General features: G+C 44.7%; 1 protein-coding gene across 5 annotated transcripts in view; it reads left to right on the forward strand.

Annotated features, from left to right (window-relative positions):
• ADCY1 (adenylate cyclase 1) overlaps positions 1-22,597 on the forward strand; it is a 142,283-nt gene that overhangs the window by 93,586 nt on the left and 26,100 nt on the right. For all 5 annotated transcript variants that reach the window (XR_001714512.3, XR_001714511.4, XR_001714513.3 and 2 more), the window contains exons 9-14: positions 10,230-10,424; positions 10,527-10,624; positions 12,093-12,177; positions 17,366-17,455; positions 18,349-18,602; positions 18,942-19,068. Coding sequence is in view for 2 of the 5 variants with exons in the window: in XM_519081.8 (XP_519081.3) it covers positions 10,230-10,424; positions 10,527-10,624; positions 12,093-12,177; positions 17,366-17,455; positions 18,349-18,602; positions 18,942-19,068 (849 nt within the window). In the remaining 3 variants the exon portion in view is untranslated. The remainder of the gene's footprint in view (positions 1-10,229; positions 10,425-10,526; positions 10,625-12,092; positions 12,178-17,365; positions 17,456-18,348; positions 18,603-18,941; positions 19,069-22,597) is intronic.

Here is a 22,597-nt window from a genome sequence, read left to right on the forward strand (position 1 = left end):
TTTTTGGTTCCATATGAACTTTAAAGTAGTTTTTTTCCAATTCTGTGAAGAAAGTCATTGGTAGCTTGATGGGGATGGCATTGAATCTATAAATTACCTTGGGCAGTATGGCCATTTTCATGATATTAATTCTTCCTATCCGTGAGCATGGAATGTTCTTCCATTTGTTTGTATCCTCTTTTATTTCGTTGAGCAGTGATTTGTAGTTCTCCTTGAAGAGGTCCTTCACATCCCTTGTAAGCTGGATTCCTAGGTATTTTATTCTCTTTGAAGCAGTTGTGAATGGGAGTTCACTCATGATTTAGCTCTGTTTGTCTGTTATTGGTGTATAAGAATGCTTGTGATTTTTGCACATTGATTTTGTAACCTGAGACTTTGCTGAAGTTGCTTAGCAGCTTAAGGAGATTTTGGGCTGAGATGATGGGGTTTTCTAGATATAGAATCATGTCATCTGCAAACAGGGACAATTTGACTTCCTCTTTGCCTAATTGAATACCCTTTATTTCCTTCTCCTGCCTGATTGCCCTGGCCAGAACTTCCAACACTATGTTGAATAGGAGTAGTGAGAGAGGGCATCCCTGTCTTGTGCCAGTTTTCAAAGGGAATGCTTCCAGTTTTTGCCCATTCAGTATGATATTGGCTGTGGGTTTGTCATAAATAGCTCTTACTATTTTGAGATACGTCCCATCAATACCTAATTTATTGAGAGTTTTTAGCATGAAGTGCTGTTGAATTTTATCAAAGGCCTTTTCTGCATCTATTGAGATAATCATGCAGTTTTTGTCGTTGGTTCTGTTTATATGCTGGATTACGTTTATTGATTTGTGTATGTTGAACCAGCCTTGCATCCCAGGGATGAAGCCCACTTGATCATGGTGGATAAGCTTTTTGATGTGCTGCTGGATTCAGTTTGCCAGTATTTTATTGAGGATTTTTGCTTCAACGTTTATCAGGGATATTGGTCTAAAATTCTCTTTTTTTTGTTGTGTCTTTGCCAGGCTTTGGTATCAGGATGATGCTGGCCTCATAAAATGAGTTAGGGAGGATTCTTTCTTTTTCTATTGATTGGAATACTTTCAGTAGGAATGGTAGCAGCTCCTCCTTGTACCTCTGGTAGAATTCGGTTGTGAATCCATCTAGTCCTGGACTTTTTTTGGTTGGTAAGCTATTAATTATTGCCTCAATTTCAGAGCCTGTTAGTGGTCTATTCAGAGATTCAACTTCTTCCTGGTTTAGTCTTGGGAGGGTGTATGTGTCTAGGAATTTATCCATTTCTTCTAGATTTTCTAGTTTATTTGCTTAGAAGTGTTTATAGTATTCTGTGATGGTAGTTTGTATTTCTGTGGGATCGGTGGTGATATCCTCTTTATCATTTTATATTGCATCTATTTGATTCTTCTCTCTTCTTTATTAGTCTTGCTAGCGGTCTATCAATTTTGTTGATCTTTTCAAAAAAACAGCTCCTGGATTCATTGATTTTTGAAGGGTTTTTTGTGTCTCTATCTCTTTCAGTTCTGCTCTGATCTTAGTTATTTCTTGGCTTCCGCTAGCTTTTGAATGTGTTTGCTCTTGCTTCTCTAGTTCTTTTAATTGTGATGTTAGGGTGTCAATTTTAGATCTTTCCTGCTTTCTCTTGTGGACATTTAGTGCTATAAATTTCCCTCTACACACTGCTTTAAATGTGTCCCAGAGATTCTGGTATGTTGTATCTTTGTTCTCGTTGGTTTCAAAGAACATCTTTATTTCTGCCTTCATTTCATTATGTACCCAGTAGTCATTCAGGAGCAGGTTGTTCAGTTTCCATGTAGTTGAGTGGTTTTAAGTGAGTTTCTTAATCCTGAGTTCTAGTTTGATTGCACTGTGGTCTGAGAGACAATTTGTTATAATTTCAGTTCTTTTACATTTGCTGAGGAGTGCTTTACTTCCAACTATGTGGTCAATTTTGGAATAGGTGTGGTGTGGTGCTGAGAAGAATGTATATTCTGTTGATTTGGAGTGGAGAGTTGTGCGTATTTTCTTCTCTGTTTCTGATCCACCTAGGGGCTCTCCTACCCCATCTCCTGGGCATTTTGTTTAAACACGGCTAGAAATTTTTTTGAAATATAACTTCTACCATATCTATCTGAATTTAATGAAGATAAAATTTCAACTTGTTTGGTCCACACTTTTTGAAACTGATTGCAATAATGTTTTACTTAATTCTGTTGCATTTTTTTGATCTACAATAGTATGTTTTTTAAATGGTGATATTTTTGCTTTCTCCTTTTCATTCTATGTTAAATGATTGCAATAGGGTGGGCATTCTTTTTTGTTCTGGCTTTAATAAATAGGGTTTTACCACTAATTGTGATGCTTTGGGTTAGAAGTAATAGTATATGGCTAATTATTTCAAGAAAGTGATCCATTTGAGTTAGCTTTTGAATTTTTTCTTTTAATAAGCCGATGTTGAATTTTAGAAAATACTCTTGAGTAGGTATTAAGATGCTTAGCCTGGTGGTTCCCCCTCTGACTGTTAATATGGTCAGTGATATCACTGCATCCTCCAGGGTTCTTTTGACATTGTAGGAGCTTCACCTTCCTGTCCATCCCTGTGGCCTTGGGCTGTTCCTGGTACATTTTCAGAGATGTGTGTATCATCTGCTCACTGAAGGACAGCTACCTTCCTCTCAATGTGTTGGCCACTCTCGTGGATGCCCGTCACAGCCCAGGACTGTGATTTATGACTGTGGAGGACAGTCAGTAACCCAGGACACAGCAGGTGAGCTGACAGGCAGAGGATGCTGGGTGGTGACAGGGTTTGAAGGTATGGCTGACCTGAGGGTGGACCAATGTCTATTACTCCTGACTTGAGGGAGGATCCATGTCCATTAGCACCAACCGGAAAATGGACCTGTGTTCATCAGCCCTGACCACAGGGAGGATCTGTATGCCTCAGTCCCTGACCTGAAGGAGAACTCGTGTCCATCATTCCCTGACCTGAGAGTGGACCTGTGTCCATCATTCCCTGATCCAGGGTGGACCTGTGTCCATCATTTTCTCACCTGAGGGTGGACCTGTGCCCATCAGCCCTGACCACAGGGAGGATCTGTGTCCCTCAGTCCCTGACTTGAGGTTGAAGGGTGAACCTGTGTCCTTCAGTCCCTGACCTGAGGGTAGACTTGTGTGGATCTGCCCCAACTGGAGGGTGGACCCATGTTCGTCTGCCCCGACTTAAGGCTGGACATGTGTCCATCAGCCCTGACCTCAAGGTGGACCTGTGTCCATCAACCCTTCACGTGAACTCTCAGAACTGTCAGACCAGGCAGCAGTTGGCACTGACCACTGGTCTTCTGAACAAGCCCAACCTCAGGTAGATAACCAGTGACCGGCAGGGAACTCAAGTCAAGGTCTGCTTGTTTGGGGTTGTAGCCTGAATTGGCAATGGAAAAGCTGCTGGGCGCAGCAGAGATTTGCACTGGCAAGGACTCTGAGCATGGTTTCCTCATTATCTCCAGCTTCAGGACAGAGTTTCCCCTTGAGTATGGAAGTTTTTACCTGGAATCATCCCTCTAGATGGTATCATACAGTATGTGATCTCTGAAATTGGGTTTTTCTTCATCCAGCATTATGCCCCTGGGATCCATCCAAGTTGTGTGTGTTAATAGTGCCTTCCTTTCATTGCTAAATAGTCCTTCATGGTATGGATAGACCACTGTTTGTTTAGTCATTCGCTTGTTGAAGGACATTTCTGTTTCCAGTATTTAACTTTTACAAATAAAGCTGCCATAAACATTGTCGTGCGAAATTTTGTGCGCACATCCATGTTAACTCATCTAGGATAGATGCCCAGATGTGTGATTGATGGGTCATGTTTAGATTTTTTTCATAAACTGCCGAACTGTTTTCCAGAGTGTCTATTTTATATCCCCATCCCCAGTGTATGAAGGATCCAGTTCATCTCCATCTCCTCACCAGCATTTGGTGTTCTCTTTCTCTCTCTCTTAAATGTAGCTGTTCTAATAAGTATGTAGTGATACTTCACTATGATTTTATTTTGGCATTTCACTGATGGCTAAGGATGTTGAACATCTTTTCATGTGCTCATTTTTTATCCGTATGTTCTCTTGCCCTTTGGTGAACTGTCTCTTCATGTCTTTTGTCTGCTTTCTAATTGGATTATTTGATTTTTTTGTGCTGTTCATTTTTGAGAGTTCATGGTATATTCTAGAAACGATTCTTTTGTTAGAGGTGTGGTTTGCAATTATTTCCTCCCAGTCCATAGCTTGTCTTTTCATCATCTCAACAGGGTCTTCTGTTCTGTTTCACAGAACAGATGTTTTTAGTTTTGAAGATACGCAATTTGTTGATTTTTCTCTTTTATGATTCATGTTTTTGGTGTCATGTCTAAAAACCTTTTACATAGCCCAAGTCCCCAAATTTTGACGTACATTTTACTCTAAGAATCTTATAGTTTTACATTTGATAGTTTATGATCCATTTTGAGTTCATTTTTTAATAAGGTGTAAGTTTCAGTTATTTTTTAGATTTTATTTTTGCTTATGGATATCTGGTTTCTCCAGCACCATTTGTTGATAAGCTATCCTTCCTCCATTGAATTGCTTTTGAACTTTTGTCAAAAGTCAGTTGGCCATACTTATATGAGGCTATTTCTGGGTTATCTATTCTGTTCCATTTATCTATTTGTCTGTCTGTCTGCCAACACCATACTGTCTTGATTAATGCAGTTGTATAAGTCTTAAAATCAGGTAGAGTGATTCTTCTTACTTTATTGTTTTAAAGAAAAGTGGGCTATTCTAGTCCCTTTTCCTTTCTGTTTGCATGAACGTGGTATGCCTCTTCATTTATTTAGATTTTCTTTGATTCCTTACATCAGCATTGTGAGGTGTTCAGCATACGAGACCTCGCTGTGTTTTGTTAGATTTACATCTTGTATTTTATTTTTCTCAGTGATTATAAATGATACTACATTTTAATATTGGTCTTCCTTTTTTCATCACTAATATAAAGAAATACCATTATTTTTTACGTTTATCTTTTATATTGTCACCTTGTGGAACTCACTAATTTGTTCTAGGATTTTTTTTATGTATATATATTCCTTGAGATTTTCCATGTAGATCATCATGTCGTCTGAAACTAGAGACAATTTTCTTTCTTTCCCATCTGTATGCCTTTTACTTCCTTTTCTTGCCTTATTGCACTGGCTGGGGTTTTTAGCACTATGCTGCATGGAAGTGGTGAGAGCCAACATCTTGTATTTTATCCAGAGCATAGAAGGAACGTGTTCAGTCTTTCACGATTAAGTGTGATGTTAGCTATAGGCATTTTGTAGATGTTCGTAATCAAGTTGGAGAAGTTCCCCCTCAATTCCTAGTTTTCTGATAATTTTTATCATGAATGGGTATTGAATTTTGTCAAATGGTTTTTCTGTATCAATTGACTTTCCTCTTTAACCAGTTCATCTGGTGGGTTACATTGATGTTCAAATATTTGACCAGCCTTTCATCCCTAGAATTGTTTATTCTATATAATTCTAATTATATATTACTGAATTCTATTTGCTAATATTTTGTTAGATTTTTTTAATATCTACATCCATGAGGGATATTGGCCTGTAGTTTTCTGTTTTGTACTATCTTCGTCTGGTGTTGGTATCAGGGTAATACTGACTTTGTAAAGTGACTTGGGAAGTGTTGCTTCCTCTTCTATTTTCTGGAAGAGATTGGTTAAAACTGGTGTTAATTCTTTAAACATTTGCTAGAATTTGTCAGTGAAACCATCTGGGCATGGAGTTTACTTTTTCAGGAATTTTAAATTATAAAGTCAATTTCTTTAGAAATTATAGGATTTTTCAATTTACCCTTTATGTTGGATGAGTTGTGGTAGTTGTGTTTCAAAGAATAGTTCATTTGATCTAAGTTGTCAAATTTATGTGTGTAGAGTTGTTTATAATATTCCTTCATTAACCTTTTGATGCCTGCAGAGTATGTAGTAAAATTTCATTTTATTTCTGAATTTGTTAGTGTCTTTTCACTCTTATTTTTCAGGCTTGCAGTGATTTGCCAACTTCATTGATAATTTTCAAAGAACCAACTTTTGGTTTCATTGATTTTCTCTATTTTTTTTTGTTTTCTTTTTATTGAATTCTTCTCTTTATTATTTCCTTTCTTCTGTTAGCTGTGAGTCTATTTTGCATTTCTTTTTCTAGTTTGTTAACATGGCAATTAGATTATTGATTTGAGACTTTTTCTTTTTTCTTATGTAAGTATTTAGTACTATTAATTACCTTTCAGCACTGCTTTAGCTGCATCCCATAGATTTTGGCATATGTTCATTCAGATGAGCATATATATATGGATATGGTTTTTTTTTTTTTTTTTTCCTTGAGACTCCTCTTTGACCTGTGGCTAATTTAGAAATGCTTGAAAATTTTCCTGTTATCTAACTGTTACTAGTTTTAGTTTGATTCTGTTTTGGTTTGAGAGTACATAATGTGTATGATTTCAGTTGTTTTAAATTTGTTGAGTTTTGTTTTATGGCCAAGGTCTCTTAATACATACTCTTGGGTACCTGAAAAGAATGTACTCTGAAAAGAATGTATTCTGCCATTGTTGCATGGAGTATTTTATAAATGTCAATTAGATCTTGTTTGATGATGTCTTAGCTTATTTTATGTCTGATTGTTCAAGGGAGATGTTGACATCTCCAACTATAATTGAGAATTTGTTTATTTCTCCTTAAATTCTCTTTTTTTTTTTTTTTTTGAGACGGAATCTCTATCGCCCAGGATGGAGTGCAGTGGCGTGATCTCAGCTCACTGCAACCTCTGCCTCCTGGGTTCGAGCAATTCTCTGCCTCAGCCTCTCGAGTAGCTGGGATTACAGGCGCCCGCCACCACGCCCTGCTAATTTTTGTATTTTTAGTGGAGACGGGGTTTCAGCATTTTGGCCAGGCTGGTCTTGAACTCCTGACTTCGTGATCCACCCCCCTTGGCCTCCCAAAGTGCTGGGATTACAGGCGTGAGCCACAGCGCCCCGCTCTTTCTCCTTAAATTCTATCAGTTTTGGCTTTGTGTGATTGAAATTTCTATTGTTTTATGCATACACATTTAGGATTTCTATGTCTTCTTTTTACATTGACTCTTTAATCATTTTGTAATGTCTCTCTCTATCCCTGGTAAATTTTTTTGCTCTGATATCTACTTTTTCTGTTATCACTACAGCCACTCCTACTTTCTTTAGATTAAAGTTTGCATGGTGTATAATTTCTATTCTATTAATTTCAACCTACATATATTGCTATATTTTGAAGTAAGTTTCTTTAAACAGCATATATTTGGATGATATTTGTTAAATCATTTATTACAGCCTCTTTTAATTGGTATATTTAGAATATCTACACTTAATGCAATTATTGATATGTTATTGATAAGTCTGCTATTTAACTTATTTTTTGTTTTTCTGTTTGTTCCTTCTCTTTTTGTCTGTTTTTTTTCCTATGTTGCTGTGGTTTATGTGAGCAATTTTTAGAATTCCATTTTGATTTATATATAGTATATCTTGTTGCATACAATTTTTTGTAGTTTATCTAGATATGTATTATTTTTACATAACATTACAGCCTACTGATGTCAACATTTTAACAAGTTTAGTGTAGAAACTTTACCTCTCTTTCAGTCCCTTTATCCTTCCCCATTTATAACATAAATGTCATAAATATTTCCTCTATATATATCAGACAAATTTATAATCTTTGGTTCAACCGGAAAACATGTAGAAAATTCAAGAGAAGAAGGAAAGTATATTGCATTTAGCCACAATTTTTATCCTTTCTGTTATTTGTCTTCGTGATGTTCCAACATTCCTTCTTTTACTATTTTCTTTTTTGTTTCAAGAATTTCTTTTTGCTCTTCTTTAGGTTGATTATAAACTCTCAACTTTCCTTTATCTAAAAATATTATAATTTTTTTTCATTTCTGAAGTATAATTTTGCTAGATGTTGAATTCTGGGTTGACAGTTCTTGAGCACTTGATGAATGTTTTCCCAGTTTTTTCTGGCTTCCATGGTTTCTGAAGAAATGATACTATCATTCTAGTTACTTTTTTTCCTCCCCCCAAAAATCAGATATTAGTTTTCTCATGCTGCTTTCAAGAATTTTCCTTTGTCTTTTGTTCTTGGAAGTTTGATTGTGATGTGTGTTGGCATCTGTTTCTTTGAGTTTGCCCTGTTTGAGGTTTGCTAACTTACTTCAATCTGTAGGTTTATATCTTTTGCCAAACTTGGGACATTTTCTGCTATTATTTCTTCTAATATTTGTCCAGTCTTACACCCTTTTTCTTCCTTTCGGGACTCTGATGACATGAATGAATGTTAAATCTTCCATTTTAGTTCCACAGTTCCAAAGGCTCTGTTTTTTTTTTTTTTTTTTAAGTCTGTTTTCTTTTCCTTGTTCAGATTGGATAATTTCTGTGACTCTGTCTTCTAGGTCAGGAATTCTTTACTGTGTGCACTTCAGTCTGCAGTTGAGCTCATCCATTAGGTTTTAAATTTTGATTATTGTATTTTTCAGGTCTGTAATTTTTATCTGTTCTTTCTTATACTTTCCTTTTTTCTGAGACTTGCTATAATTTGTTTCAGGTGTGTTCATAATTACTCATTGAAGCATTTTTATAATGACTGCTTTAAAATTCTTGTCAGATAATTTTAACAACTCTATCATCTTGAAGTTAGTATCTGTTGATTATCTTTCTCAAGTTGACATTTTTTAAGGCTTGATATTATGAGTGGTTTCTTTTTTTTTATGTCCTAGACATTTGGGTATTATGTTGTGATACTCTGGATCCTACTGAAATTTTTTGTTTTAGCAAGTCTCTTCAGACTTTACAGCATTGGGGCAGTGTGGGTGGAATTCCGGGTTTCCCACTCATCCTCCATGACAGCCTGGCATTTGGCACCAAGGTGATGCCTGGCACCTTGTTACTGTTGAGTAGAATATGGACATTCTACATCCTTGTTCAGCGTCCACTGACAATGCAAGTGGGAGCTCATTACCACTCAGTGGAGATGAGCATCTCCACTCCCTGTTCAGGGTTTTCTTACACTATGTCAGTGGGGCCTTGGGTGTGCCTCCTCACAGCCTAATAAAGATCAAAGTCGAGGCTCCCCACATGGTCTTTGCTGGCCTGGGTGGAGCTGGAGCCACAGATTTTTTTTTTTATGGTCTTTGGCTACAATAGGGTGGTTATTGTCTAAAAGTTTTGTTTTGCTAGGTTGCCCCTTTTTTTTTCTTTGGCTAGAAACAACAGGCTTTTTTGTAGGGGCTTTAAAAAAGTTGATCTGTATCCAGTGGCATTTTTTGGCTGCTGGTTTCTCTTGTTTCTAGTCTGGGATAAATAAGGCAGAAAGAAACCTCAAGGGACACCACCCACCCGACACTGTTTTCCTTTGAGTTGCAAGGTCCCTGCGATCACCCTCTTCTTTCCACCTTTCACAGTCTGTGTGCTTATTTTACATGTATTGTCAGTGCTTTTACCACTCAGTAGGAATAAAAACAAGTGTGTTCATTTCATCTTTTCTGGAACCGCATGGCTAGCCTCTTTTAATATTCTTATTTTCTTCTCAAGTATATTAAGTACCAGAGGTTCTGTTTATGAAGCACTGATAGTGAGTTCATGGCAAGTGGTTTTAAATTAGACTCTATTTTCCTTTTGGCAAATGGGTGCTGTCTCGTATCCCTCATGTGACATATGGAAGCTGTGGAGGAGAGGCTCACTCTCTGTTCCCATCAGCCCTGGCCAGAGTGAGAGACTGGTGAAGCCACTCCGTTTGCCACCGTTTCTCTCTCTTAGAAGGAGGGGGTTGGACTCCTGCTCTTGTAACTCTGGGGAATCTCTTTCTGCATGTGTTGGGGTTTTATGAGTTTAGGAACCTGCTCTTACTGGGATGCTGTTCTCCCCACTGCACACGTGTTTAATCACCTAATCCTTGCTGCCATGCCATCACTCAGGGGCCATAAAACCGCCATTACAGGTGTGGGAACCCCAACACTGGCTGCTGAGATGACTCACCTGCCATCTCACCACCAGCAGGGCAGAGTCATGATTATTAAATGTCAGATTCCCAAACCCGACCCCACCCTGCAGCGGATCTGGCTGGAGGGAGAGTACAGGTGCTTTTCTTCAATAAGTGGAGAATTTGATGATATTCCTTTATTTCCATGATGGCTCCAGCGGAGGGCATTAAGAACAGCCTCGGAAAAACTCAGAAACCGCTCATCTTTTTCTACCAACGTTGTCTACACCACCCCGGGCACTCGCGTCAACAGGTACATCAGCCGCCTCTTAGAAGCCCGCCAGACAGAGCTGGAGATGGCAGACCTGAACTTCTTTACCCTGAAGTACAAACATGTCGAACGGGAGCAAAAGGTAAGCAACTCTGGTTTTCGGCTTCCCTGGTGCTGCTTGCGAAGGCGCTGCCTGGCTGGAGGAAGCCCTCAGCCCTGATGGATTGACTTCTCTCTTACACAGTACCACCAGCTTCAGGACGAATATTTCACCAGCGCCGTTGTCCTCACCCTCATCCTGGCTGCCTTATTTGGCCTTGTCTACCTTCTAATATTCCCACAGTGAGTATTTCTATCAACGAGGTGAGGAACTCACCAAGAAGTCCCGGTTTCTGGGGTTCGTGGTTGTGTTTCTGGGGTTCGTGGTTGTGTTTCTGTTGTATGCTCAAGCTTCGTCTCCCACAGTTATTGTCCCAATGTGTCCAACATGGCTGACATTAGCCAGCCATCATTTCCTCATTTTCTCAAGTCAGTAGTGTAACAAGCCTTGATGGTATATGGCATGGGACTGGTCACTTTCCATTTTAAATTTTGAATTTACTTAATTCTAAGACAATATATTTTCATGCTTTTTCATCCATGCAACATGCACCATTGCTGTAATAATAGCTTTTGGCTGGGTGTAGTGGCTCATACCTGTAACCCCAGCACTTTGGGAGGCTGAAGCAGGAGGATTATTTGAGGCCAGTAGTTCAAGACCAGCCTGAGCAATATAGCAACACTCTATCTACAAAAAAAAAAAAAAAAAAAAAAAAAAAAAAAAAAAAAAAAAAAAAAAATTAGCCAGGCATGGCAGCACTTGCTTGTAGTCCCAGCTACTCAGGAAGCTGAGGCAGGAGGATCCCTTGAGCTCAGGAGTCTAAGCTGCAGTGAGCTATGATCTCGCCACTACACTCCAGCCTGGATGACATAGTGAGACTTTGTCTCTAAAAATAATAATAATAATAATAACAATAACTTTTGAGAAGAAACTGCACTTAATGAGCTCATTGGCTTCTAAATCCATGTCATTTTCAAAAACTTAAAATCCCTCTTAAAAGGAAGAAAAACAATAGTTTAAATAACATTTAAACATCATATAAGTAAATGTGAGTTTGGCAGCTTATATTTTATTTTATTTTTTTTGCAAGAAAGACACCACTGAGTCTGCACTTGCCACTTTACTTTCAAGTGTACTCATTTCTTAATAAAACCTACCTACGGGAATACTACCTCCTCGGAGTTTGAAAGCACATGGAGGCCACCCCACACCTGCGGAGGAGGAGGGAGTTCAGCCCTGGGTGTTCTGCATCCTGCCCAGCCCACAGACACTGAACACAGCAGCCTGCCTCATGGGCCTATTTGGGATTTAAGCGTTTTCTAAAAATGTCCTTCCCAGACAAAGCCCAGCTAGAGAATAGCTCAGCAAAGTCTGGGAAACTCTTGTCTTTCCATCATGAGGAAAACGGCTTCCAGAAAAGTTCTGTGATTCTCAGCCTAAGCTAGATCTCTGCGGTGGGGGTAGGAGAAGTGGGAGGTAGACTCAGGAGGGGCCCCCTTCTTACTCAGGAACCCCAGATGCCCTGCCCTAAAAAATAGAACCAGCCATGTCAGTTCCCAAAGACCTGAGTGGCAGGCATCCAGGTTAACGATGCTGCTTCCTCCTGAGAGCACAGGGGATGTGGAGGGAGGGGCCAATTCTCAGCCATCTCTTGGGTCCGCCTCTCCTAATCCCCACCTATCAGTGACTCTCATGTTTTCTGTCCCCCAGGAGTGTGGTCGTCCTGCTCCTGCTAGTATTCTGCATCTGCTTCCTGGTGGCCTGTGTCCTGTACCTGCACATCACCCGGGTCCAGGTATGTGGGTGGCCTGTGTCCTGTACCTGCATATCACCTGGTTCATGTATGTGACTGGCCTGTATCCTGCACCTGCATATCACCTGGTCCAGGTATGAGGGTGGCCTGTGTCCTATACCTGCATATCACCTTGTTCAGGTATGTGGGTGGCCTGTGTCCTGTACCTGCATATCACCTGGTCCAGGTATGAGGGTGGCCTCTGCCTGCCCTCTGGGTGGGATGGGGTGGGATGGGGGAGGCAGTTCTGTTCCCTCCCCTGCCTAGACAGGAAGAAAGAGTCTGCTCATATAGCAGGTGCTCATGAAGACCCAGTTCTGCACTGGGCACATGCACTCCTTTGGGAGTGTACCTGGTGGGCACAATAGACTGGCGATTGATATTGATTAAACAAATGAGCACAAGGTACTGATCCTGTTCTCTTGGAATGGAGAGTCTAGCAGCAGGACAGAAGAGGGATGTTTATTCTGTGTTTATGTCACAGACTTTGGAGAGGGGTGACATTTTCCAGGTACATTGTGCTATCTGGGCCCTGATGCCTCATCTGCTTTGCTCTGTGGGCTTTTGCAGGAAAGGCGTGAGCTTTGCGGCCTTGTACTATCTGTGGCTCACTTGGGAGGACTGTATAGTTCCTAGTCCTGCATTCCTTCATCACGTTCTCCACCTTCATTTCTAAACGACTCGTTTCCCTCAGCCGACCCCAGGATGTCACTTCTGGCAGACCCAGTGTTATATTTGCATAATTATTGAAAACAGCAACTTTTTGAAAAGATTAAATCTAGTTTCATTCATTTAACTTTGTCATTATTCATAGGTAATATCTTGAGTTTTTAAATTAAAAAAATGCTAACTATTAAAACTTCATTCCTATTTCTTTGACTTGTATAGATTGAGTGACATTTGGTTTGACAAATTTTAAAATTTACCACTTCAAGTAAAACTGCTGTTTTTCATATAATTTCAAGTGAAAGCAGGACAGAAGGATGATAGTTTTTAAAGCCTATTCCTTAGTTCTCAGTGGTGGGAACCAGTGTGCCCACCCAATGGTGTACAAATAGCATTAGACATGCAGAAATGTGAAAAGCCATTGGGCAAGAAGAGCGATGACAAAGCAGAAGCCAAGGAATGTGCCAGCCTGGAAAGCTCTGCCCAGAGGTCCTGGCCCAGGAATACTGATTCTTGCGAGTGGATGTACACTGCTTTCTGTGACTCCACGAGAGCCTCCCAAGCCAGGTGGTGAGACGGGTCAGCCCCTTTCCCACATGTGAGGAAAGTGGGCTCAGGCAGGCTAAGGGATGTGCTCATGAAACCAGGAAGCAAAATCTGCACCCAATCTGTCCATAAAAATAATATTCAAATTAAGAAAACTCTCGGTTCTAAAAAACGCATGATCTGTGGGATTGGGGCGCTAAGTCATCTGCCCAGAATTACCCCCCTTTTGTTAATAAGGGAGCTGCCCTCATGGCTGGGAACTTTGGCCAGAATAATTCCAGGTGCTGACATTAAAGGAGGCTAGCCTGCAGTTATCCCATGAAGCTTCTTCTGTATTCCAGTGTTTTGTTCTCTTGGCGGACTCTGCCCTGGATGCCACTAGCTCCTTTCCTTCTGAATATTCACTCTCCCTTCTCACCCTCTTCTGTGAGCAAGCATAGAGCGTTTTTTCCTAAGTATGTGGTTTGGAGGTGCTAGGTTCGAAAAGCAGTGGGGGTCCAGCTTTCCTGGGAGTGCCATCAGTGGTGCTTGCGGCTGATGTGGAAGAAGCAGAGTGGAGACTGAGTGCGCAGACTTCTCAGCTAGGACAGGAGAGGGGATTCAGCTCACAGCCAGTGTGTACTGGGTCAGGGTTTGATTGCATCACAAGTATTTAGGCTCCTGTTCGCAGGCTCTGCACCGGGCTCTGAGCATCCCTGCTGACCCTGGGCCAGGGAAGAGGCCTGGGCAAATGGCTGTGGGAATGGAGGTGAGGGAGGTTTGCAGGAAGCCAGCAGGGGATAGGTCAGGGCCACCCAGCAGAAGGCCATTGTGGCCTGAGTGGATGCGGTGGGTCATGCAGACGGAGTTAGTTCCAGAACACATCCCTGAGAAGGCCGGGTAGAAATGTTTCCCTCCCCGACATTGACAGTGTCCAGAGCCAGGGTGCCCAGGGCAGTGTGGCAGTTCCATGGCCCCTTGGGACCTTCACCCCTATCTGGTTTCCCCATCCCCATCCCTCGGGGGTATGCCAACTCCAGGCTTGGGCTCCAGTTGTCTGGGCCTCAGGGTTGCCCTCTGTGAAATGGCGGTGATGATGGCCCCCACCTCACTGGCTTGACATGAGGATTCAGTGAGCTCATTTGCACAAAGTCTGTGGAGCAGAGCCTGGCACAGCACACGCTCAGTTGGAGTGTTCTGAAGTCAGATGAGACAGAGAAGCTGCATGGGGGTGGGGCAGTGGGTGTAGCTCATCCCGGGAATCAGGGTGGGGAGGTGCCTAATCCTGTCCGTCTTGACCATCTGCAGAGGGCGGCAGAGCTGACCCGAGGGTCCTGCTGAGGGTTGAAAAGGAATGTCTGGGGCAGGATGTGGACTTTTTCTGTCAGGGTTGCAGGCTGAGGTTTGCATGGCTAGGCCTGGAGAACATCAGGAGCGGGCAGAGGAGAGGAGGAAGCCCAGGAGGTGTGCACTGGCTGGACCCCGGGGTGCTGCAGGTGGGGCAGGCTGAGGTCAAGGCGTCAGGCACATTCAGAGGCCCTTGGCTGGACCCTGGGGATGTGGGCACGATGTGGTCCACAAGGTGACTGGGTGTGCCTCGGATAAGCTGCTTCTGCTTCTCCCACCCTGGCCTGGTGCTCACAGACCTGCATTTCAGCCCTGTTTTCCCCATCCTCCTTCTCGCCGTCCTAGGGCTCTAAGAGAGGCAGATGGGACAGGCTCAGGAGGGTGTTGGGCCCACCCAGGCTGGCTAGGGTAGAGGCCGCATCCCATCATAGGTCCCCAAGCCAAGGTGTGGAAGGTGGTAGGTGGTGGAAGGAAGATTTTCACCAGTTATGATACTCGAGTTAAACTAGGTGGCTTTGAAGAAAAGAGAAAACCTTGGCAGAGATCCTTAAGGTAGGGGGAAGGGAGCCTCACCACACAGAGGGGAGTGTAGCACCATCAGAGACAGCCCGAGGGCTTCATTCTAGCCCCTGTGAGTGCAGACGGTCAGGAAATGGTGTCTGCTTTTTCTCCCTCTCATCCTCAGTTGACATCATCTCCCGAAGTGCCACAGTGGCCACTTTGTTCATGAGCCCATTGGGATGACAGGAGTGGCCGAGGAAATAGAATGACTGGTGTCCACAGTAGGGGTTGTCCTATCCACTGGATTTGAATTCTCTGCTGCTTAGGTCACCCTTTGGTGAACATTCATATGGGACACAGTATCTTAACATTTTTCACCCACTTGGAGAGGTTTATCTACATACTTTTCCCCCAGACCCCCTTGTCATTAATTTTCCAACCATGTCTTTCCCAACTCCCTGAACATCCAGCCAAACTGTTGTCCACAGCTTATGAATCAGTATATGACTACATCTCACCATTTCTCCTTGGAAACAAAGTACCCACCCAGGGGAACTGCCCAAAGTTCTGCCCAATGGGAGGATTTCCCTTCACCATTGTCCCTCAGGGCTGTGTCATTTGGGCTGAAGTGCTGCAGCTGCCCACAAGGCCTGAGCTTCTCTTACTCTGTCACCTAATCAGAGGGAGCTCCCCATGAGGCCATAGGTACAGGCTGGGAGAGAGAAGGCAGGGTAGCAGGACTGGGGACTATGGTCACTGGGGCCATTTTGTCGTGTCACTTACTTGTGCCTTAAGGGTCTGCTCGGAGCTGATCATATATATTAGCACTTTCATTTGATGATGGAGGGCTGCTGTTCACACCCAGCTTTATGGCTTGGTGGGTCAGGTAACGCCCAGTTCATGATGGGCAGCTCAGGTCATGCGGTAACTTGGCCCACAGGTAGGGGTTCAGGCTCTACTCAGGCCCAGCGGCAGGCCAAGAGGCTTTCTCAAAAGGAGAATAGTTACCTGCAAAAGATGGCAGGATCTTGCTCTAAAATCCTGTTCCCAGGCCTGTGGTATGGCTCCCGCATGGGGGCCTGCCAGTGGCTCTGGTGGCCTCCCTTAGCACACCGAGCTCACGCCAGGTGGAAGCGGGGGAAGCAGATGATGGGAGGCTGCAGTGGGGATCAAGGACTTGCACCTGCGTCTTGCCCAGAGGCCAGGTTGGGACTGGGAGGGAAGTGCAGTGATTCACGGTCAGTAAAGTGTTTGAGCCTCACACCGCTGCAGAGCAGCGGTTCTTCTGAGATCATCAGAGACCACTGGGTTGGTGAAATACCCAATGGTATCTTGGGACTTGGGAAACCTAGAACTGGATCCTAGATCCATAACCCACCAGCTGGGTAAGCTGGGACACACTGCCCTGTCCTTGTCCATAGAAGAAGTTATGCTGGACTGGGTGGATTTGTGCCACCTTTTTCTCAACTGTAGAGCAGAGTTAGTAATGATCTGACCTCATGTGGGGGTTAAAGGAATAACCGTGTAGCCAGCGAAGGGCACCCCGACTAGTCGGGGACTCTAGCAGGGTGAGTTGTTTTCTGTAAGGTCCCTGCGTATTAATTTTAGTTTATATTTATGCTTTCAGAAGTGTTAAGTGTAAAAAGGACTTCTTACTTTTATCCATGAAATCACTTTTTGAAGATTTCAAAATGTCTGTATAATACATAGATTTAAAATAAAATTTCTAATAACAACTCTATAAAACCTACGTGAACAAAATAATAAAATTTATTTAGAGCATATCAAAGAAGACACGAATCGAAATTTGTACCATTTCTGAAATGGAAGAATTCAATATAATGAAAATACCAAGTTAATCTATCCAGTTAACTTCAGTGCCAATCAAAGTTACAATGCAAGTGGAAGGAAGGGAAGTATTATTCTTTGTAATTTAAAGACTTCAGGTTTCTTTTTTTAACTTTGGCGAGCTTTTCACCTGGGAGAATAAACAAATGAAAAAAGCCAAGAGACATGTGAGGAGGGTGAAAAACGGATGTGGACCTAGCAGCTTGCAGGTCATCTGCACATTCCACTATAGGAAGTATTAACTGTGCACGTGAATCACCTTGGTAATCAGAGGGTATTTTCTAAATTAACATTTCTTATTCAGTGTTTTCCAGGGTGCCTGACGATTCAGATTCGCACTGTCCTGTGTATTTTCATAGTGGTCTTAATCTACTCAGTAGCCCAAGGTTGTGTGGTGAGCATCTCCAGCTTGTGGCATGCGCTGGGGCGGGAGAGGGCATGGCATGGAGGACCAGCCCAGAAGCCAGGACCCAGGGCTGCAGAGACAGGGAGGTCATCAGAGACGTCAGGAACAGGCATGGGGCCCCAAGAAGCCAGGGAACAAGAGACTTTACTTAGCAGAGGAAAATGCAAATTCTCCCTGGTGAAAGGAGCCTGGCTTCTTCATACGGTGCAGAGGACAGAAGCAGGGGTGGAAAAACAGGACAGACAGGGCAGGAGGAACAGGATGGAGCTGGGCAGCAGTAACAGGATGAAGCTGGGCCAGGAGGAACAGGATGGAGCTGGGGGTTGGAGTGAAAGGATGGAAATGGGTGGGAGTAACAGGATGGAGTTTGTAGTGGGAGTAACAGGATAGAAGTGGGGCAGGAGTAACAAGATGGAGCTGGAGGCAGGAGAAACAGGAAGGACAGAGCTGGGGGCAGGAGGAACAGGACGGAGCTGGGGGCACGATTAACAGGACAGAGTTGGGGGCAGGAGGAACAGGACAGAGCTGGGTGCATGATTACCAGGACAGAGCCGGGGGCAGGAGGAACAGGATGGAGCTGGGGCAGGAGTAACAGGTTGGAGCTGGGGGCAGGAGTAACATGTTGGAGCCGCTGGGCTGGAGAGCAGGCAGGGCTGATCCCACCTGGTCCTCCCTGGAGCCTCTTGCCTGCTCTGGCAGCCAGTGGGGAGCCTTGAAGTGCTGTGAGTTGCCATGAGGTCTGTGGCTTGGTGTGATAGCACTGGGGGTGGGTCAGAGCAAAACCTTGGGAGACCTGCTTGAAGAGGGACACCTGAGCATGCTTAGGGTCTGCAGGTCTTCACCTGCCCTTTGCTAAGCCCCTGTGACCCCTCCCTTCCCAGGTGGGCTGCCTGCCTTGGGCCTGGAGCTCCAAGCCCAACAGTTCCCTGGTGGTCCTTTCGTCTGGGGGCCAGCGCACAGCCCTGCCCACCCTGCCCTGCGAGTCTACACACCATGCCCTGCTCTGCTGCCTGGTGGGCACCCTCCCGCTAGCCATATTTTTCCGGGTGTCCTCCTTGCCAAAAATGATCCTGCTCTCCGGGCTCACCACGTCCTACATCCTCGTTCTGGAGCTCAGCGGATACACCAGGACTGGGTAAGTGTGTGGCTCCTCAAGAAAAAGGCCTAAGCAGCGGTGCTACTGAATCTGTGTATACAGGTATACAGATATGCACTACAGGCTTCTGAGTCCAGAACTAGTCAAGTTGAATTGTATACACAATTTTTAGTTTGGTGGCTGCTTCTCTTCAACCCAAGTTCTAGCAAGGACTCAGATTTCCCTATGATAAGTGACTCTTGGCCAAGGTCAATCCCAGCAAGCTGTTTTTGGGTGTCACCACCTGAGGGTCACTCTGAACAGTTCTTGGGTTTGGTGGCAGAGTCTTGCCCTGGAAGCTCGGCACTGACTTGGCTTTTCTTCCTCATCTTCCCCCAGGGGTGGTGCCGTCTCCGGGCGCAGCTACGAGCCAATTGTGGCCATCCTGCTCTTCTCCTGTGCGCTGGCCCTGCATGCCAGGCAGGTGGACATCAGGCTGAGGCTGGACTACCTCTGGGCCGCACAGGCAAGACGAGCCCTTTCTGCTTTCTGGGGCTGGGGAATTTAGAGGAGGAAGAAGGCTTCAGCAAGCATCTGACGGGGGCTGCCACAGACACCCACACGCCGTATGGCCCTCGGAGGGCCCTCCTCAGCAGCATGCAAGCCAGGCACTGTCCGGGGATGGAGGAGACCTATGCTGGGGGGTGCAGGGAGTGGGAGCCATGCCTCGTGAGAGGACAGTTCAGAAGGTTGTGGGGTGCATGTTATGGAGACCTGCCTGATGGTCAGAGTGTGGCTCTTTCACGAGGCAGTGAGTCCCCCTTCACTGAACAGCATGTGCAGTGGTGGTGCAGAGGGGCTCAGCCTCTGCAGGGCTGGGCAGTGGCAGCAGGTCTCATTGGGGTCATTGGGAAATACAAGAAAATGCCAAAACTCTCACCACCTACTCCAAATTGAGTAGGTCAGCAGGTGGGGGCTGGACGTCTATATTTTTACATGTACCCTGGGAAATTCTGATGCAAGAGGCATAAGCACCACTCTTTGGGAGACTCCATGGAGTAGCAAACATGTGAACTGGCTTCAGGCCCCAAACATCTGGGTACCAGGCTGGAGAGGAGACATGCTTTCCTGAAGTCTGTAGGTGGCTTTCTGTTTGGATGTGATCCTGGCAATGACTGCCAGATATTCACCTTGAGTTCCTGCTGCGGAGCCACAGCAGGGGTGTACCTGTGTCCACCCCATGGCCAGGGGCCAAGGCAGCGTGTGGGTGCTGGTGTGAGCATCTTCACACCAACTCCATACTCCACAGCCCTCCGGGAGGTGAGGCAGTCAAACATTTAGGACCAGGCTACCTGGGTTCAAATCCCATTTGTGGAATTTGCAAACTGTTTCACCCTGGGAAAATTGCTCCTCCTAGGTTTCCTCCCCTGAAAACCGGGAATGAAGGCTGATGAATATTAGCTTTAGCAAGAGATAGTCTTCTTATTTTGACACCTTAAGAATAGCTCTTCGCTGTTGGAGCTATTTGATCTCATTCAGTCTTCAGAACAGCACTGCCTAGGAGCTGGGATTACAGACAAGAACGCAGGGGCCACTAAAGTAACATGCCAGAGTCAGGCAGCCAGAAGGTGGCTGAGCTGGGATCCAGCTGCCATCTGTGTGATCTTTGGGTAGGCTCTGAACCTGTGGAGAGAGCTGTGTCTGGGGCCAGGCAGGACAAGAGCATTTTCACCCTAGTCCTACTCTGCAGTCAGGACTAAAGGCAGGTGCAGCCCAGAGTTGGGGCACAGACACCAGACAGGCACAGCCCAGAGGGTGGCCAGGAGGAAGCGTGGCCAGGACCAGCTGAGAGCTCACTGTGGAAGCAGGACCAGGCTTGCTGCTGGAGTTGGGAAGCCTGTCAATTTTTTGTCTTTGTTCCTGAGGCTGACTGGGCATCAAGCCATGCAGTTAAGTGACCGAAACCCTGGTCAGCAGTAGCAGGGGTAACAAAGGTTGGGCCTGGCATCAGGTGGTCCTCGTCCTGAATTCCAGCAACTCCATGTAGGGTCTGCATGACTTTAACCAGTGATAGGTCAATCTGTCTTTCTGCTTCAGCAGTAAAATGGGGTGAGAACCCTAATCCAGGTGTGCAAGAAATAACTGAAATTCTATTCCTGATGTCGTTGGCCACGGGCCTTGTGCAAAGTAGGTGCTCGGTGAGGCTGAGCAGCCCTTTGTCTGGCAGCCTGTTACTCTGTGATGAGCCATTTTTGGGGGGATCTCTTTCTGGGAGGGAGGGTTAGAATAGGGTGAAGGGTAGGTGTGAGGAGTATCTGGAGGCAAGTTATCACTCATGAAAAAAATGAACACAATTGTTTCCTCTAGTTTTATTCATCTGGAAAAGACAGAAGCAGCTCAGTGGGTTTATGTCAGCATGACAGGGCAGGATGCATATTTAAAGTGATGGAAATTATGTTGTTGATTTGAGTAAGCAAAAGAAAGAACATATACATACATGACACACACACACTGTCTATATGTGTATCTATATACATGTGCTTACAAATGCTTGGTGAAAAACATGGCTTATTTTTTCCTTCACTGTATAATAGCTTTATTGAGATATATTTCACATAACACAATTCACTTGTTTAGTGAACAGTGGTTTTCAGTATACTCACAGTCCTGTAACGATTACTATAATCAATATTAGAATATTTTTATCTCCCTCAAGAGAAACCCATCCCCATCAGTTAACACTCCCCATTTCTCCTCAACCCCCAAACCCTAGGCAACTACCAGTCTGCCCGCTGTCTGTAGATTTTCCCATTTCATTTATTTTTCAGCCTGTGTATTAAGTTAGTGCCTGTTCTGGGCAGAAGACATTCCTGTGTCCTACTAGATGGAGCTCTGAGCTAGCCTTGTAGGTGGGGAAGACCCAGATTCCCGAGGGACTCATGATCTGGCGCTGTCTTCACTGCATACCTGAATTCCAGGTTCTGGAGTGGGCAGGGGTTGCTGAGAACCCTCGCCCTTTGGCCTCTCCCGGGGAAGTGCTGCTGTGTGGTGCGCTCACTGTCAGCAGGGCTGTCTGGGCAGAACAGGCCCTAATTCCTGCTGTGGAGTGGGAGGGGACCCTGGTGGGGGCATAAATACATCTGCATTAAGCTGTTCTTGCACTGCTATAAAGGAATATCGGAGACTGGGTTATTTATAAAGAAAAGAGGTTTAATTGGCTCACAGTTCTACAGGCTGTACCAACAGGCACCAGCATCTGCTTGGCTTCTGGGAAGGGCTCAGGGAGCTTTTACTCATAGCAGAAGGCAAAGCATGAACATACATGTCACATGGCGAGAGCAGGAGCAAGGGGGTGGGGGGAAGGTGCCACACACTTTAAAACAACTGGATCTTGCGAGAACTCTGACTATCGCGAGAAAGGATAGCATCAAGCCATGAGGGATCCACCTGCTTGACCCACACACCTTCCACCAGACCCCATCTCCAACACTAGGATTACATTTCAGCATGAGATTTGGCAGGGACAGATACCCAAACCATATCAACATCTGAGTCTGACTTATCACCAGAGGAATGCAGGCTGTGGCAGGAAGTGAGTCCTCACGCCGGAAGGCCTGACGGCGGCCACAGTGGGTTTGAGAGGAAGCAAAGCCAGGCATACTGTGTTTCTCTGGGCCTTGTGCGATGCTTCAGATTCGGTTATGGAAGGATGAGGGATGGGGTTGAGGGGAAAGGGACGAGGAACATGGCAGAAAGAGGGAATTCTTCAGCAAAAACTGAGAGGAGTCAGAGTCCAATCACAGGGGCCAGTGCTCCCTCCAGGCCCCCTGTGGGCAGTGGAGCTGCAAAGGGAGGGCGATAGGACCCGATCCCTGTCTCCAAAGGTGGTCTGACAATGGAGTGTGACACACAGCCCAGGAGGCAGGTGGGAGCCCTGTGATCCACAGGGGCCCTGAGGAAAGCAAGTTGCATGGTCAGGGGCTGGCAGGAGGGCACCTCGGAAGTGGTCGTGTGGAGTCTGGCCACTGTTGGCCATCAAGTGAGGGTGCAGTAGT

This window comes from Pan troglodytes, chromosome 6, assembly GCF_028858775.2.
Source record: "Pan troglodytes isolate AG18354 chromosome 6, NHGRI_mPanTro3-v2.0_pri, whole genome shotgun sequence".
NCBI lineage: Eukaryota > Metazoa > Chordata > Mammalia > Primates > Hominidae > Pan > Pan troglodytes.